A 19,869-nucleotide genomic window follows, 5' to 3' on the forward strand; every position below is an offset into this window, starting at 1 on the left:
CTTTGTATGATTAATATTTTCGACACGATAAGCAAAGTCTGTAAAACTGAATCTCAAAATTTTTGAACTACTTTCATATATTTAAATACCCTTCGATTGTTTTCGACGATTCGCGAACAATTATATGTAAATAGATACATATATACTATAACTTGAAAAAGTAACAATGTATTAATTGTTTGATACCGTACATTAAACTTATTGGTTTAAATATCTATTTGAATATATATGATAAGCTGAAATATTTATTATTAAAATTTATTTATAAATAACTTCCAATGTGTATTTAAAAACTGATTTATGTATATTAAAAAGATATATACATATATATAATTTCAAGTTATTTAGTAAACGATAGTAACATTCGTTTATTGATTCGATTGATATTCAGATAAGTTAACTAAAGCGTTTAAGATGAACCAGTAAAACACTAATTTGCTACAGTATTTTCAAATTGCTACAGTACCCAAAATGCTACAGTGTTTTCGAAAATCACTATTTGCTACAGTGAATTGCTATAGTAAATTGCTACAGTAACTTTGCTACAGTAAACACTATTTTAAAATGTATTTTAACAAATAGCGAGGCGATGATTTATAGAAGTAAATGACCAAAACACTCAAATGTATAAGTTATATTTTGAGTGATATAATTTAGGGATAATTTAAGGCTATATTTTGACTAAGGTACGTGTCCCAAAATGTAATGTACAAGTTTTCTCAGCGTACGAAGGGACATTCGAAAAACCGGAACTGGGACATAAGTCGAGTGACGACGTACGACTTATCGATACAAAAATTACAAATCAACTATGCACGAGAATAAAATATAATATATAATTAATTAATTTAAATTATATATTATATATATTATAAAAATATGTCGACGAGCTAGTTGCCAAAACATTGTGAGCTGGAAAAGTTTCCTATGCGATCGCATGGGAATTACACTGCCCAGCCATGTGATCGCATGGCAGTGGAAATCAGGCCAGGTCTATAAAGCTCGCAGTTTTGTTCGAATTTATATTTTTTTTTTCTTCTCAAATCTCTCTGTCTCTCAATTATATTTATTATTATTATTATTATTATTATTATTATTATTATTATTATTATTATTATTATCATTATTATTATTATTATTATTATTATTATCTTAATATTATTAGTAGTAATATTATTAATTAGTATTATACATAAAATACTACGACGAGGTCATGAGCATGTCACTTTCAAAATGGGTTTTTGAGAGGGATAGAGTTAAGAAAACTATGGGTTATAGCTATGGAGGTTATGGGTAATGTTCATGAGTATTGTTTGCAAATCAAACCTAGTGTTTATCATCTCTGTTGCGTCTACGTACTTTCCTGCAATATTGAATCACAATATTGATACGTGAGTTTCATATGATCCTTTTTACTCTTTACATTTTTGGGCTGAGAATACATGCAAATGCTTTAATAACTGTTTTACAATAATTATAAAGTGTGAGTTTCATATGATCCCTTTTACTCAATATATTTTTGGGCTGAGAATACATGCGACTGTTTATAAATACTGAAAATACTAGATTTATATGCGTGAGTTTCATTTGCTCCCTTTTTAATTGCTTTTGCAATATATATTTTTGGGCTGAGAATACATGCAATATATTTTAAACGCAATGGATACAAGTACATACTTAATTCTACACTGAGTTTGAACCGAAAATCCCTTAGCTTTGGTAACTAGTAACTGCCGGTTATAAGAACTGGTGGGCGCGAATAGTGGTATATGGATCCATAGGGCTTGATATCCCCGTCCGAGCTAGAGCGCTAGCCTTTTAACGGACGTATGCTATTTGAGAAGCGTACACGTTGGTTTGCGTGTATTATTAAGATTATTATACAAAGGGTATAAAATATATATACGTTAAGTTTAGTTACCAGGGTGCTCAATTTCGTAGAATATATTGATAAACGTTTCTGGATGAAACAACTGAAAACTTGTGATTCACCTTTACATACAGATTATACGAAACAATAAAACTATGAACTCACCAACCTTTGTGTTGACACTTGTTAGCATGTTTATTCTCAGGTTTCCTAGAAGTCTTCCGCTGTTTGCTTATATGATAGACAAGCTATGTGCATGGAGTCTTACATGACATATTTTTCAAGAAAACGTTGCATTCACCAAATCATCACCATGCATCTTATTTTGACTGCATTGTCAACGGAAGTACTGTTGTAAACTATTATTTACAGTGATTGTCTATATGTAGAAATCATCAGATGTCGAAAACCTTTGATTTAAATATTCATATTTGGTTTGCCTTTTCAAAAGAATGCAATGTTTATAAAACGTATCATATAGAGGTCAAATACCTCGCAATGAAATCGATGAATGACGTGTTCGTCCATATGGATTTGGAGCGGTCGTCACACCATATGATACATATACAAAGATCAAGAAGTTTCAAGACTTACACACACTAAAAACAAACAAAACCCTAATCATCCAATACTTCAAATTCAACCGCAAGAAACTTCAAGAAGTGATTCAAGGACTTTGTGACACTACAAAATGGTCTAAGAAAATTCCAGAAGGTTCACATACTGAAGACAAGTACCGGTAATCAACAACGCACTATCAGAAACCAGTACACAACAACAAAGAATTGCTCCAAAATACCAACTTGGGATCCAGTTTAGCAAACTGGCGACCCAATTTAGCAAAAATGATGACTTATTTAGCAAACTGGCGACCTAGTTAGCCAAACTGGCTACCCAATTAGCGAAAATGTCGGCCCAGTTAGCTAAACTGATGAACCAGGAGCTGCAAAGTGGCGGCCCATATGGAAATTGATGACTCATAAATCTGCAAACTGGTTACTCGTGTGCATACTAGCGACCCAAAACGATCAAACTAACGACTCACGGGGCAGTTTGACGTGCAAACTGGCGACTCGTGCTCAAACTGGCGACCCGGGTTGGCAAACTGGCGACCCGTGCTTTGAAAACTGGTGACCCAAAGCCAAACAGGCGACCGATTTCACCTATAAGTTTAAACCTTCAGACGTTCATTTCATTCATTCAAAGAAGTTCTATTTATAAATAAATCACTCTCAAAACACTTTCTCTCAAAGCTTAGGCGAGTTTCTCAAGAATTAGGGTAGATTTTGTAGATTTAAGAAGCTATCTATATCTCTTAAGGTAGGGTTGGAGCTCCGTCTTATGCAATATTTGACATTGAATAGAGAATAAGTGAATCACTATAATAGAAAGGATCGCAAAATCTTCTATGTCATTATAAGCCAAACTATTATTGTACTTATCATTCTTACGGTAACATCCATCTTTATATCTATATAATTTTTTTAACAGCAGTACAGGATCACCCAGGGGGACTTAACCACCCCATGGTTCATCTCCCTTTAGTTGCATAACCCGCCCCAACTTCTACCCAAAAGCAAACCCGACCCAAACCGAGGGCATGGGCAATAAAATCCCCCTCCTCCATTGCCCCCGCAATGCGTATATCTATATAGTTATTATATGTGTTGATATAATAATTATAATATATTGATATCGTTTTTTGATAAATAATATCTCAGTAATATTCACTGTGAGGCGATGGCCATGGAAGACCCGTAGACTGATTCAGACTAAGGGTGTGTTTGACCAACGAGCTTATGGGAGCTTGAGTCATTTTGTTATATTATTTTACGCTTAATATACTCGAGTCCTTTTAGGTCAATTCACATCTATAAACTCCAGCTCCAGCTACTTCACCAAACACCTATAAAATATAATAAGCTCCTGCTCTAGTCATAAGCTCCAGCTATAAGCTTTAGCTTCAACAAGTTTCATCTAAGCACATCCTAAGATTGTGTGTTATCATTTATCAATTTAAGAACTCTATGTTTAATTTATAACTAGTTATTGAACCCTCGCTTCGCGCCGGGGGTTCGATTTTTAATGTATTTTATTGCGTTTAGTAAAATTATTTTGTGACTAACGATGATGTCGTTGAAGCGCAGCTCGAGTCGAACTAAAAGGTATAACCCGTGAGAGATTTAAATGTTATTTTAAATTAACAATATATGTGCATCTCCGCGTTTCGCTATGGAATTGTCGACTTTTAAAAATTTAACGCAAAATCAACGTGTATGAAAAGTACCCAAAATATTTAGCGTTTTTTAAAAAGCGTCCGTTTTGCGTATAGCTAGTGACATTGTGTTCCTAAAATTATTTCGAGTTTAACGATGGTGTCTGAAAAATTTAACTCGTTGCGAGCGAGAAGATATGACCCGTTGAATATTTGGGTGGAGTTTATTTAAGATTTTTTATGAAAATGATTATTTGACACTTTATCCCCCTGTTTGGGGGGTCGATTTGAATTTTTCAAACAAATGTGGGGGCCTTTGTTGGTAAAATGAAATTTAGTTAAAATTAAAAAAAGAGGTGTAAAGTCGAAAATGCCCTTGGTACTATTCATAACTTTTGTCTATTAGGTAATATGTAAATATTTTCGGTACTTCTAAATTTTTAGAATTTGTAATTTTTTTAAGTATTAATGCAAGTTCTATTTAAATATATTTTTTAATTTAATATTTAATTATTTAGTTTTTATTATATTTAGAATTAAACTAAAATTAAAATTAAATTTAAAATAATATTATTTCAATTCAAACTTGGATCAAAACAATGAACGAGTCGTCCACTATATTAACTTCAAAGTTTCAACTGAATTTTAAACAGAACATTAATGTGTCATTTATTTTTTAAGATGTTTTTTGTCTAAAGAACTGCAGACCATGTCTGCAAAAAAGATGAGACTTAAAGGTCTGTATGCTGATTACTAAAGATTGTTTGCAGCACTTAGAAGCATTAAGTTTGTTTTTATGTACTCAGTGTAGTTTAATCAAGTTCGCAACACTTAAGACTTTTTTGCTCAGTTGGTCCCTCTATTATACCCCAAATCGCTAGTTTGGTCCCTCGATTTTTAATTTGGCAATCAGAGTCCCTGAGTTATTTTGATTTTGCAATTGGCGTCCCTCCGTCAAATTTCTGTTAAAAATGTCCGTTAACCTTGTCATGTGCAATGCATGTGAGGGTAAAATCGTCTTTTTACTAAAAACAAGGGACCACCGGCGCAAAAATATCTTAACTAAAAGTGAGGGACCACTGGCGCAAAAAACTTATATTTAGCATTATTTTGATATTATTATTACTAATATTATTATTATTATTAATATCATTATTAACATTAGTATTAATAATTATTATTATATTGTTATTAATATTCTCATTATTATTATTATTTTTATTATTATTCATAATATTACAAGTATTACTATTCTTAATTCTTAATATATTTATATTTATTAATTATTATTATTAATTAAATACAAATGTTAAAATCAGAAATTATTAAATGCAATAACCATCGTGATCAACTTTACAAATTTTTGTATTTATTCCTCTTGTTTTTCTCATGCCCGAATATTTTTTTTGTCGACCTTCATCCACAATAAAACAATCGGTCGTCCTTTTATTCTTACTTCAATTATTCAGAACCCAATAACAAATCATTGAATACATTTCATCTGCTGCAACGAGTGAAGGAAAACAGAAAAAGGAAGAAGGAACAAGCTCGACACTTTGTATTCATATTTTTTTTTTTCAAAACTTCGAATTAAAATCAATTTTCAAAAACTGGAATTGCAATCTTATTAGGAATCATCCACTTAAACTTCCTGCAAAGTTTTACGATCCAATTTTTGTTATTCACATTGAATTCGTGAGTCAAACTTTTAAACTCAAAAAGTCAAACAGTGTTCTTCATTTAAATTCGAATTTTGTGTTACGAATTAAGTGAAATTGAGATTTGATAAAGATTACAGAAAAGTTTTAAAACATATTTCGTGTAGGAAGCTTGAGCTAAAACGTTCTTAAAAATCAAAAGCTAAATTTTTTTTGTGTTCTTCATCACGACAGCAGCTAAGCTGTTTCTTTTTTTTTTATTTTTTATTTTCAATTAATTCAAGAGTTTATGGTTCGATTATACTTTGTTTGAGAGTCTTAAAAATGATTAGATGTTTGATTATAATGTTGATTTGATCCCGGGTGGATTTGGTTTTGAAATGGTGATGAAGAAGATGAGTTATTTAAATACGGGTTAAATAAAGATATGTTCTGTATAATTTCGGTTCGAGTCCGGTTCGCGACAAATATTTTTTTAGCACTTTTTGAGGTAGTTTTAAATTTCAAAAATCTTTATTATTATTATTATTATTATTATTATTATTATTATTATTATTATTATTATTGTTATTATTATTATTGTTATAATTATTATCATTAAATTGATTATTATTATTATTAGAATTATAATTATTAGTATTATTATTATTACTAATATTGAAGTTATGATGATGATAATAATAATAATAATAATAATAATAATAATAATAATAATAATAATAATAATTTATAGATTCCTGTTTATATAAATTTATAAAATAAAAATATAAACATTTTAAGTTCTTTTGCGCCAGTGGTCCCTCATTTTTAGTTAAGATATTTTTGCGCCCGTGGTCCCTAGTTTTTAGTAAAAAGACTACTTTACCCTCACATGCAATGCACATGACAAGGTTAACGGACATTTTTAACAGAAATTTGACGGAGGGACGCCAATTGCAAAATCAAAATAACTCAGGAACTCTGATTGCCAAATTAAAAATCGAGGGACCAAACTAGCGATTTAGGGTATATTAGAGGGACCAACTGAGCAAAAAAGTCCAACACTTAATGGCATTAAGTTTGCGAGTTTATAGACAGAATAAGACATTATTTTATTTTATGTTTTTAAAAAATAAGTAGTTTTTGCATTTGTAGCTATAAAACTATAAAACATAATAAGATATGTATATTGAAAAACAAATCACACATAAGTTGAAGTGACAAGAGACTTTGTGCTGTTAAATAATGAAGGTTATTATTTTTTTTTATTTATTTATTTATTTTTTTTTTTTTTTGTGATAACCTGGTTATCCAACATTTTTTTAATTGACTAATTCTAGGACGACTAAGAAGATTTATTGTTACCCAACCTAGTATTTTGTAGTAGTAAAGTAAAGTTTGAAGAGAAAAGAGAAGGAAAAGAAATACCGAAAATATCTCATCTCACTCTCAACAGCAACCACCATCACTTGTATAATTTCTTTCCCTTTTCTGCCAGATCCAAACACCACCCAAAAAACAATATGACTAAAGATGAAGACTTTAAGCTCCTCAAGATCCAGGTGAACCTTCTTTTTACCAACTTTTCTTCTTCTTTATTTTAGTTACAACACACCACATTCATATGTTATTTATGAAATTATAAAAAAAGGACAACTACTAATTAAATGGTCATTTTTTTTGCTACATTATTACTTTTTTTGTTTAGTATTCTGATGCTTATTTTTGGGTTACTTTAGAGTTGTATTCTCAGAGTGAATTTGCACTGTGATGGTTGCAAACATAAAGTGAAGAAACTACTTCAGAAAATTGATGGTAACCTCTCTTTTTGTCTCTCATGTTTCTTTAAGTAATATTTGACTTTCAAAGTCAAAGAGACAACCTTCTGGCCTCAAAATTGGCATGAATGTTTATAGTTTAGGAAACAATAGTTTGTACATATGTTACTTGTTAAAATAAAACATAAAGTAAAGACCATTTCTGTTCAAAAGATTGATACACACACTTGTATTTTCAATTTCATAGGTGTTGAGCTTGACTTTTAAAAATGTTGACTTTTTTTAGCATTGAGAAAGTACTAGTACTAGTGTTAAGGGTTTTTGATGATTCAAAAATATATGTGGAAATGTATAATATAAATGATGATAACATGTGATCAATGTTATGTTCCATTGTTTTCCAAACTTTTTCCTGAAAAACAAAATAATTTCCATGGATTCAGTTGCAGATGCAAAATGGCTCAAATTCCAAAATTTTATTTTCAGGGTATTAATGGAATTTTTTTACTTTTACTTCCTCAAAGAACAAATTGTTTTCACCCAGTTAATATATTTTTCCATTTTTATCTTAATATATCTTCATAATACGGAGTAATATTGTTAACACAATGTATGCTCTCTATTTTCACTTGATTTGCGATGCTCTTGACTTATAAACTGTTTCTTTCATAATTAAAGATTTCATCTTTATCTTTATTAGTAGTAAATCTTGGCCCCAAATCTGTCTCTATTCATCCTTTTTCATTTTTGTCTTATTATATCATTATATGATTATTATCATTATGATGATATGATGCCAATAAAATGAGTTAAAAACATGATCTTGACTCACGTATTATTGTCATAATAAAGATCTCATCATTATCTTTATTAGTATTAACTTATTAGCTGATTTATGTTGACCAAGAAAGTGTCATTTTCTAACATCATTTTTCTTAATTAGGTGTATACCAAGTGATCATAGATGCAGAGCAACAAAAAGTGACAGTTTCAGGAAGTGTAGACTCTGCTACTTTGATCAAGAAATTGGTTAGAGCAGGTAAACATGCTGAACTTTGGTCGAACAATTCGAACCGAAACCAAAGTCAAAATGGTCAAACTCAAAAGGCTTCCTGTTTGAAAGATGACAAGAAAAAACAAACCCAGAAACAAGATTTAATCAATGGTCTTGAATCCATGAAAAACCAACAAAAGTTTCAACCTTTGATCTCTGAAGAAGACGATGTTTTCCTTGATAATGAAGAAGACGATGATGATGAAGATGACGCTGAAAAAGAAATTCACTTACTTAATCAAAAAGCAATTAATCAGTTGGCATTATTAAGACAACAACAACAACAGCAACAGCTGTTGCAACAACAACATGCTGCTGCTGCCAATAATGCAAGAAACGCGAATAACACGAAACAGACCAATCCGAATGCAAATGGTAATGGAAAGAAAGGAAATTTTAACCAAACTGGATTGAATGTAGCTAATAACAATAACAATGGTGGTGGTGTGAATATGAATCTTGGAGAGACTAAAAGGGCAAATGACATAACTTCAATCATGAACAATCTTGGCGGTTATGGCGGCAACATTGGCGGTGACGGAGGTTTGGGAAATGGTAATAATCTTGGTGGGTTTCAAATTCCTCAAAAGAACAATGAATTAGGATCTGGTGCAACAGGGTTCCACCTTTCTAATGGTGGACTTCCAATGGCAAATGGTGGTTACAATCCATCATCATCAACAAATGCACAAGCAGCGGCCATGATGATGAACATGAATGGTGGTACATCAGGGTACAACAACTCAGCTGCATCAATGATGATGAATTTGCAGAATAGGCAAGTAATGCAGCAGCAGCAGCTGCAACAACAACAGAATCTGCATCAGCAACAACCTATGATGATGTATCATAGGTCACCGGTAATACCAGCAGCAACTGGATACTATTACAATTACAATCCTGCCCCTTATACTTACAATGAACATCCACAGAGTTACTACTACAATACTGCAAATGGAGGTGGTAATGATAGTAACACTGCTGCTCATATGTTCAGTGATGAAAACACAAGCAGTTGTTCAATTATGTAAGTTAAGGGTGGTGGTAAAAATATTTAGTCTTTCTGCTGCCCCTAAGTAGTTGTGTGAATGAAGTTTGTTTATCTTCTTTTTAATTATGTAATGGTGTATTATTTCTAGTTATCTCAAGTTTAGTTATGTGCTAACTACTAGTTCTATTGTGAACCAACTTCAGGATCATCATATATATTAGTCACTTGTAATGTTTAAAGTGTGCCTCAACTAAATAGGATTGTCGAACGTTGAAGTTGTTAGTAAACAGGTTTGAATGATAATCTGGTTTGGTTCATGAATCGTAAAACGCTTTCTCGATTAAGTGTTTCAACCCTAGAAAGCATCGACTCTAAACCGGTCGCTGCAACTTGACCCTGCAAGGGGGCGCAACCCCCTTGACCCTCACTATTGTCATTAGAGTATTAAGTTAACTTTTACGAGTGTACATTTCACACTCTTCAAACTCGTTAATAAGTTTAAGATAATAACGCTCATTCAAGTAAATAACAACCGCTTAAATTGATTGTTATATGATGGTGGTGTAAACGAGCCAAGCCTAATATCTAGGATCGAGTTTGATCTCGCTCGGTTCTAGCCTAATATCTTACGGTCGAGCTCGGCTGATTTGATATTTTATAAGCTTGAGCTCCACTCAACTCGTTATTACGTCACATTATTTTTTTTTTTTAGATTATTGTTCAAATATATATATATTTCTTTATATTATCTAATTTAATTCTATTTCATACTTATTGTTTATCTAATTTTTATCGACTTCCAATCATATTTATTATTACTATTATAAATATTTATTATTATTATTATTATTATTATTATTATTATTATTATTATTATTATTATTATTATTATTATTATTATTATTATTATTATTATTATATATATATATATATATATATATATATATATATATATATATATTATAATAGTAATTATTATTATTATATGCTTATATATAAAATATTATATTATTACAAAAATAATACATAGTGTATATGATGAAAAAATCGTTCGGACTCGCGAGCTTGTTCGAGCTCGAGATAGGAAGCTCGAGCTTGTTTATTAAACGAGCTTCAAAATAATTACACCTCTTAGCGGTGGGTTGAGGGGTTGTTTCGACCACCATACTGTATTTGTTGAGGTTCTTTCAGTTACGTTCGTGCCTCCAGTTGTTCAAGAGGTTCTCACCCCATGCGGTATGAATCCTAGTGACTAGAGGGTTTGGTTTGAGTCTTCGAGTTCTCCGATGGAAGTTTTGTTTGTTAGGTTTTTGGTATTTGTCGCTTGACAAGTAGTGAGGTTTGAGTGATTGTTTAGAGGGGGGTCTTAGTTGCGGTTTCTTGGATGTTTTGGTGGTTACGTTCTACTTGTTTAGGCATATTTAGGGGTTTCAGTGGTTGCTTTTTGTTAGTGTTGGTTGGGTTTTGGAGGAGTTGGTGTTTCGATTGGTAGTTTAATCGATTTTAGAAGTTTTCTTGAAGATCCGACTTAGGTTTCACAAAGATGCAAGTGTTAGGCTGTTTCAGTTGTTGTATGTTTTGGTGTTTGATTTTGCAATGATTCGGAGTTGTTAGGGTTAGATGTATTCGTATATTTCAAATAGATCGTAGGATCTATTATTCAAACTGACTCTTTAAGAGTTATGTAGTTGTTGTAACTCAATTCAATCTTCGGATGATTTTTGAAATAATTTACTCTTTTTCACCCAAAAATAGGATATGTGGTAAAATCTTCAATTTTCTAATTCAATACGAAACAATTATGTAACTTTAATATAATTTGGACCTTTGACCTATAGTGAATTAGACCATAACCTATAAAAGTTCCTTACATGATCTCCATGCCCGTCATTGTTATAACATAATAGGCACCATTTGGTGATGAGGCTCGTCATATGTCAAACAACTATGACTATAATGGACAAGAGAAGGTCAAAATGAGGGGCCTGAAAGTTCCAACGACTATTAGTAAATACACGTGAGGTGATCATCGAGATCCAACGATAATGCTTGATGTGGTTGCCTCATATGATATGTTAATTTGCCACGCTTACTTTGGTTCCGGGGTTCGAGCGACATCAACGTTTTTAGTCAATCGAATTTGTTTAGAGTCTACTATAAGATTGAGCTTCGAAGCTAAGATTAATAATGTAAATGGGGTTGAAAACATGCAATAAAGGATATCACCCTCGCAAATGGAATTAATTCAGAATGAGCGACATTTGTTAAGTCATTAAAATGTTCAATTAAAGAAAAATTAAAGTATATGAGATTCCATGAAACTGCAAGAATGAATATGATACGGACACACGAGGTACCTTGATGTACTCACGCGGGCAATATTTACTGTTAGAAAAATACGAATAATTATGTGTGTGTGTGTGTTGTTTTACACGGTATGACCACCGAAGACTACACAATATATTTTCAATTGAAGAAGATTATCTCAAAACACGACTAACATTGCACGATGACGTTGGTGAATGAAGGTTGCAACTTGCGACCGTATGTCATTAGAGTTTCTTCACTTCTTGATTAGAACGTTAACGATTCACTTTGAAAGAATCTTATCAAACACATTGTAAGGCTCTTTATTAGTTCACAGTAATTCAACTATGAACACCAGACTCTTAATTTCACACAAACAATAGGAATTAAAGTGCAGACAATTAAGAGAACACGAATTAGAAGAAAACCAATAATATATTAAGCACAATCGTGTTTTTGATATATATTTAAAAACTGCAAACATAAACGTGTATTTATACAAGAAGAACCAAATCTTCCAGATTTGGTTTCTTAACAAACTACTCTACAAAATAGGAAAAGATATACAAGGATCAAAGCTAAACTTAAGGAGATTAATTCTGGAAGATAAACACAAAAACGCATCATCATATATCTTCTAAATATAAAAGAGATCTTCCAGAATCTTCAAATGGCTTTATCAACAAGAAATCATTCGGCAGTTGACTTTTGAAAACTTCAGACTCTAACATCATCTGCTCCTCAGACTCTAACATCATCAGACTCTAAAATCTGCAAAATACTTTGACTCATCAGATTAACTTTCCCAACAATCTCCCCCTATCTGATGATGTCAAAACAATTCAAGCTACTAACCCATCAACTTCTTGACCTCTCTTTCAATCAGCTTGCACTTATGCTTCATGTGTGAGATCTTCTTCATCATACTGATCTTGCTGTACAAGTGCATCAACAACTTTCTTCGAAAAGGTAAGATCTGCAGAGATTCACACCTTGTCATCAAACTTAATAGCAGCTCAATATTAGCATCCTCAAACTGATCCACTCTAATCAACATTCTCCTTCCATTAGAAGTTTTAACCAGCAATGCATCCAAATACTCAACATAAAAATCATCTATAAACTCCATATGTTCAGGAACAGCATATGTATCAACTATCCTCTTGACCCTTCTTTCTTTCTTTCTCAAATTAAAGGCTTCACAGAAAACTTCATAATCCTTCAAACTAATAAACCCTTCTTCAAACACCAGATGCACAAACATAAAAATCCTCTTAAACACCTCACTTAAAATCACCCTGTCACCTTCACAACCTCTCAAACCAAATGCAATTCCTCTCCATTCACAAAATCCTAACCTCAATATTTGATTCAACTTCACCCTTAATCTTTTATCAGAAGCATGAGATAAAGTCAGAAACAAACACACTCCATCATACTCAGTCCTATCAATTTCAACCTTCAACACTTCTCCTTCATACCTTCTAAATCTAAACCTTTTATTCAACTTAGCTCTCAGATCATTCAAGACCGCAGGATTTTCAGAAATATCACCAGCAGATTCTGCAATCATCTCACCAACAGCTGCAACATTTTTACCCTTATCCTTAACACCACCAGCAACAATTTCATCACCAACAGTAACATTCTCAACCACATTTTCTGAAACCACAACCTCATCAACAACAATGTGCTCCCCCTCAATTTGATTCTCCCCCTCAACAGCAGCTCTCTTATTCTTATCACCAGCAACCTCTGCATCATCAACTCTCTTTCTTTTCTCCCCCTTTTTGACATCATCCACCTGAAGAGAAGATATGATTTCCCAGATTTCAGCTTGTTGATTTTTTAAAGTAACCAAATCAGAAGCAAACCCTGTAAAACAACTTTCTACCCCATCAACTTTCTTTTCCAATACATCCAACCTGTCATTAAACATCACCACAGAATTTGAATTACCAGCACCACCCTGCAACTCCCCAACCAACCTCCTCACCTCCATCAACTCTGATTTTGAAACAAAATTATTATTAAAGTTTTTAGAAAGATCAGACTGCACAACAGATAGTTTGTCATCAAACTTCTTAGTCAAATTAGTCAAAGCCTTATTCAAGCCAACCAATTCAACTGGTGCCCCAGTCTGACCTGCAGTGTCAATAGATGTGGGTATGGTTGGTATATCCTCATGACTTTCCTGTTGTGAAGAAAAGCAATCCTTGGATAAAGAAGGTGTTGAGGCCTGTACCACACCCTGTGACATGAGTGTGGCATTGGCAGCCTGTGCAAGAGTGTGTAAGGATGACATGCTCTGGAAAGGTAGTGACAGACTTAAGTCTGAGGTAGAAGTAGGTTTGGCCATTTCAGTAGGTTGTTGAATTTGGTTTGATGAGTCCAGGATTGGGACCTCTGTTTGTAAGTTAACTGAGGGGGTTGCATCAGTAACTGTAATGTGGGTATCCAAGTTAACTAACCTATCAGGTTTGGTTAAGGTCAAAGCACTGCTTGCAACAACCTCTAGCAGAGGTGAAGAAACAGTACTAGCACCATCTTGCCTAGTGAATTGTAATGGTGAATTCACAGGTGCTGAATCATCTAAGGGTTCAAGTATGGTGGTATTCTCTGTATGAACTGGTGAGTTCATAAGGTTGTTTGATGAAGATATTTGCTCAGTAGCAGTGGGTGAAGATGGGTTAGATTGAAGTGGTGTTTCTTCAACCATATCTTCAGCCTGCTCTGTTTGATTGACAATATGGGGTGGAGTAATTGGGGGGGTAGAAACTGAATGTTCAGATTCTGTTGAATGTTGTTGACCATTGTTGTGACCTTCTTCAGATTCTGATTGCTCAGATCCTGAAGAAGATGCCCCTTCAGATTCTGATTGCTCAGGATCTGCAGGTTGGTCTGCACGGCCCAAATTGACCCAATGCATCATAGCAGCTGTAAGAGGGACTTCTTGACCATCAACAATGTGCCTATGAAACATTTTGACACTGCATTCAGGTAAATACCTGTACTCATAGACATTAAAAGTTTGCAAACCATTGTACAAAATTGGTGTCATTGCTTGTTCAAACATTAGACTCATAAATCTTATGAATGGCACATTGTGATCTCTTAAAGGTTTTTCAGTAAGCACTAAGAGTTCATTAAAATACAGACGTGCAAAGTCTATATTTCTCCCTGTTACCATGGCATCAAAAATATGAGCCTCAAAATCATTTATTTCAGTTAGACTCCCACATTTAAAACTCAAACTTCTGATTATATTTGACAATAGAAACATCCACCTTGGACTGAACATACTGATTTTGACACTAGAATTGGTTAAGGGCTGACCAACTAGGTTAAAACAATTTCGTACAGCAGATTTTGCTGCTGTTCGAACAAAATTCTCATTAAAAGGAAGGTTTAAAGCAGCCCTTAAATGATTTTCAGTAATTGTTAAGGTGTTGTTACCATTCCTGTAAGTACCAGTAATTGACCTTGCTTCTCTGTTCCCATTACAAGTGTACCAGAACTCAGCCAGCATCTCAGGATACATCACCGTTGTCTTAAAGAAGGCATCCTTCAAAGGATGATTCCTCATAAACAGCATCAATTCCTCATATCCCTCATTAGCAAACCCTTCTGGAATTCTACCACAAGCTACCCTATTGTTCACCGATACCTGTACCTCCTTATTACCTCTAAAATCCTTTGCTCGATGCATCCTTTCAGTTGGTTCCAGAACAAAAGGGATGAATTTCATGTTCGCCATTGTAATCGCAAGAGAATTTCGAAAAACAGATGAGGGTTTTGAGATGATCGACTGATTTGACAAAAAAAAATTTAAAATTTAAACCCTATTAAATAATTCTGACACCGCCAAAAATTTTACCATTTACCTCCTCAAAAAGTTACAGTTTTGACCCTTTTATTATAAGAAATAGAATAAAGAAAAATAAACTTACCTAAAACAGAACAAGAAAAAAAAACTTTATTTGACTCAAGATAGAAAATAATTTACACAAAATTACATCAAAAATACACCAGAGTCACACCATCTCAGACTCTGAAATAGCATTACCTCATCCAGACTCATTAAAACATCAGACTCCGGAAGAGTCATCACTAGACAACATTTCACTAGATGGATTTAACATTCCAAGTTGTCCAAGAAGATAAAAATGCCTTTCTTCATTAAGTGCCTTAGTAAAAATATCTGCCAATTGATCCTTTGTACCAATATGCTTCAAATACACTTTGCCCTTTTCAACACAATCCCTTATAAAATGATGTCTGATTTCAATGTGCTTTGTTCTTGAGTGAAACACTGGATTCTCAGTAATAGCAATTGCACTCTCATTGTCACACATGATTGGAGTGTTGGACAATGTCAACCCAAAATCCAAAAGTTGATGTTGCATCCAAAGTAATTGAGCACAGCAGCTTCCTGCAGCAACATATTCAGCTTCTGCTGTAGAAGTAGCAACAGAGTTTTGCTTCTTACTAGACCAGCTAACCAGTTTTCCACCTAACAATTGACATCCACCAGAAGTGCTTTTCCTGTCTAACTTGCAACCTGCATAGTCTGCATCTGTGTAACCAATTAGATCAAACCCTGAGTCTTTGGGATACCAAAGACCCAGGTTAGGGGTACCTTTTAAGTACCTAAAAATCCTTTTCACAGCTTTGTAATGAGACTCCTTAGGGTCAGATTGGTAACGTGCACAAAGACATGTAGCAAACATTATATCAGGTCTACTTGCAGTTAAGTATAACAAAGATCCAATCAAACCTCTATAGGTTGATTGACAAGTGGGTTTACCAGACTCATCCTTATCAAGTTTTTCAGAAATGCTCATTGGTGTTCTTATAGAAGAACAATTTTTGAAACCATATTTGTCTAACATGTTAGCAATATAGTTACTCTGGTTTATAAAAATACCCTCAGAACTTTGTTTTATTTGCAACCCAAGAAAATAGTTTAATGTACACAAATTACTCATTCTATACTCTTTTGACATAATATCAGAAAACCATTTTCCCAAGTTAGGATTAGTAGACCCAAATATAATGTCATCTACATAAATTTGAACAAGTAGCACATCACCTTTGTCCTTTTTGACAAACAAAGTCTTGTCAATAGCTCCTCTGGAAAAATTATTTTCTAGAAGAAATGTTGACAAGGTATCATACCAGGCTCTTGGAGCTTGCTTCAGACCATACAATGCCTTTTTCAATTTGTAAACATGTTTTGGAAATTTCTTACTTACATAACCAGGAGGTTGTTTCACATACACCTCTTCTTGCAAAACTCCATTCAAGAAAGCACTCTTCACATCCATTTGAGATACCTTAAACCCTTTGTGAGCAGCATGAGACAAAAACAATCTGATAGCTTCAATTCTAGCCACAGGAGCAAAAGTCTCATCATAATCTATCCCTTCTTCTTGCCTGTACCCTTGAGCAACCAACCTTGCCTTATTTCTGATAACAATACCATCTTTATCCACCTTGTTCCTGAATACCCATTTTGTGCCAATGATAGTTTTATCATCAGGCTTTGGAACCAATTCCCATACTTCATTCCTTTCAAACTCTGTAAGTTCTTCAGTCATAGCCTCATTCCAGTCATCATCACCTAGTGCCTCATCAATCTTCTTAGGCTCAATAAGTGAAAGAAAACTTGAAAACAAACAGAAATTAGCTATGGCAGATTCAGACACAGCAGCCTGATTAGAAGAACTAGTCTTGGGTAACCCTGTAGTATCCACAACATAATCATCAAGATGCTTTGGATGAACTATGCTTCTTGAAGATCTTCTGATAGGTACAATGGGATCTGAGGTGGTATCTGATGATTGGCCACTCTCTTGATTAACAACAATCTCTTCTTCTTGTGTAGATTCTTCTGTATGAACACCTTCAGCAATAATATTTTTAGAGTCTGACCACTGTTCATCAGACTCAGACTCTGAATCCAGAGTCTGAACAATGTTCTCTGAAATTAACTTAGACATTTCTTCAAGTGCAGAATTCTCAGAATTGGATGATTGATCCATTTCTAAGGAGCTTTCATCAAAAGAAACATTGATAGATTCTTCAATCTTCATTCTCCTCTGATTGTAAACTCTATAAGCTTTAGATACAGAAGAATATCCCATAAAAATACCTTCATCAGACTTTGGCTTCATCTTATCAAGCTGATCTCTTTGATTTAAAATGTAGCACTTACACCCAAAAACTTGAAAATAATGAATAGTAGGCACCTTTTTGTGATATAACTCATAAGGAGTTTTACCATGTTTCTTCACAATCAGTGACCTATTTTGAGTGTAACATGCTGTGTTTACAGCTTCAGCCCAGAACCTTAAAGCTACATTCGATTGACATAGCATAGTTCTAGCTGCTTCAATAAGGGTTCTGTTTCTTCTTTCAGCAACTCCATTCTGTTGAGGAGTTCTTACAGCAGAGAAGTTTTGACCAATTCCAGATTCTTCACAAAAATCAATTAAAGTAACATTTTTGAACTCAGTACCATGATCACTTCTTAACTGTTTAACAAGAATACCCTTTTGAACCTGCTCTCTTTTGATCAACCTGATGATTTCTTCAGGAGCATCACTCTTTGCAGCCAAGAAAATAACCCAAGTAAATCTGGAATACTCATCAACAATCACAAGAGTATACCTTTTTCCACCCAAACTACTAGTATTCATTGGACCAAACAGATCCATATGAAGCATGTGAAGTGGATCACAAATGGTAGCCAGGGTTTTTGAAGGAAACTTGGTTTTGGTTTGTTTACCCATAATACAAGCAGAACATGGCTTATCTTTCTTAAAGGGTTGCTGTGGAAGACCTCTCACCAATTTCTTCTTAGACAGCTCATTTATATTCTTAAAATTAAGATGAGAAAGTCTTTTATGCCACAGCCAATTTAGCTCATTTACAGTCTGAGAATACAAACATGTCTCAATACCAGAATTAACAGAATTCAGATCCAATACATACACATTCTGATGTCTCCAGGCCACAAGTGTTGGCCTACCTTTTGGATCATAAATAATACCAGCTTTCTTTCTGATTCTTATTTCACAGTCTTCATCAGCAATTTGACTAACACTTAGCAGATTATGCATCAACCCTTCAACTAAGGCAACTTTCATCAAAGTAACACTACCAGCTTTCACAGTACCATAACCAACTGTCTTTGCAACAGAATTATCACCATATCTCACAGGAGGACCCTTCTCTTCTACAAACTCTACAAGATGTTCTTTGCATCCAGTCATATGTCTTGAGCAGCCACTATCCAGATACCACTTACTACCCTGCTACACAAGACACAAACAACTACACAATTAATTCTTGGAGGGAACCCACTTTTCAGTGGGTTCAATAGGAGAATCTTTTACTCTCCATACAAAAGCTTTGTTACCAATCCAGATCAACTTGTCTTTGACAGATTTCAAAACACTTTCACTTTCACAGACTTTGGGTTTCCAACACTTTTCAATTCTCTTTGGAAGACAACATGTACTCTTAACAGGAGATTTCTCTTTACTTTTGATTACATTATTAAGTTTTGAAATTTCCTTTTTAAGTTTTCGAATAGTCTTAGTCTGTTTGGACTTTGACTTTCTTTTTGACCTTTTAGAATCTGGACTGGTACTAGTAACAGAAGATAAATCAGATATGTCCTTGCAACTTGACTCATGGGTGATAGACTCCTGGTCAGAACATTCACTTTTAATTTTCAAATCTAAACTGTTAGAGTCTGAAGATTTCTCAAGTTCAGACTCTGATTGACTTTTACTTTCTGACCAGTTAGAGTCTGATGGTAACAAAATTTCAGACTCTAAAGGATCTCTGCTCTCAAGTACAATGATGTCTAAAGGCTCAACAGGATCTAATGATTTTACAAAAGCATTTGTCAAAATCTTTTTATCACCATCAAACTTTACAAAAGTATCTGGTAAAATATCAGGTTTAAATCTATTAGGATCAGCTTCCACATTATTGTCTAATATGT

The 19,869-nt window shown here is 33.6% G+C and overlaps 1 protein-coding gene across 1 annotated transcript; it reads left to right on the forward strand.

Moving 5' to 3' along the window:
• The first annotated feature begins 7,136 nt into the window (after positions 1-7,136).
• On the forward strand, positions 7,137-9,764 carry LOC139843955 (uncharacterized). Its single transcript, XM_071834141.1, has 3 exons — positions 7,137-7,284; positions 7,462-7,537; positions 8,444-9,764. Exons 1-3 carry the CDS (start codon positions 7,246-7,248, stop codon positions 9,583-9,585), a joined length of 1,257 nt encoding a protein of 418 aa, XP_071690242.1. The 5' UTR covers positions 7,137-7,245; the 3' UTR covers positions 9,586-9,764.
• The last annotated feature ends 10,105 nt before the right edge of the window (positions 9,765-19,869 follow it).

The sequence above is a fragment of the Rutidosis leptorrhynchoides genome, chromosome 4, assembly GCF_046630445.1.
Source record: "Rutidosis leptorrhynchoides isolate AG116_Rl617_1_P2 chromosome 4, CSIRO_AGI_Rlap_v1, whole genome shotgun sequence".
NCBI classification, from domain to species: Eukaryota; Viridiplantae; Streptophyta; class Magnoliopsida; order Asterales; family Asteraceae; genus Rutidosis; species Rutidosis leptorrhynchoides.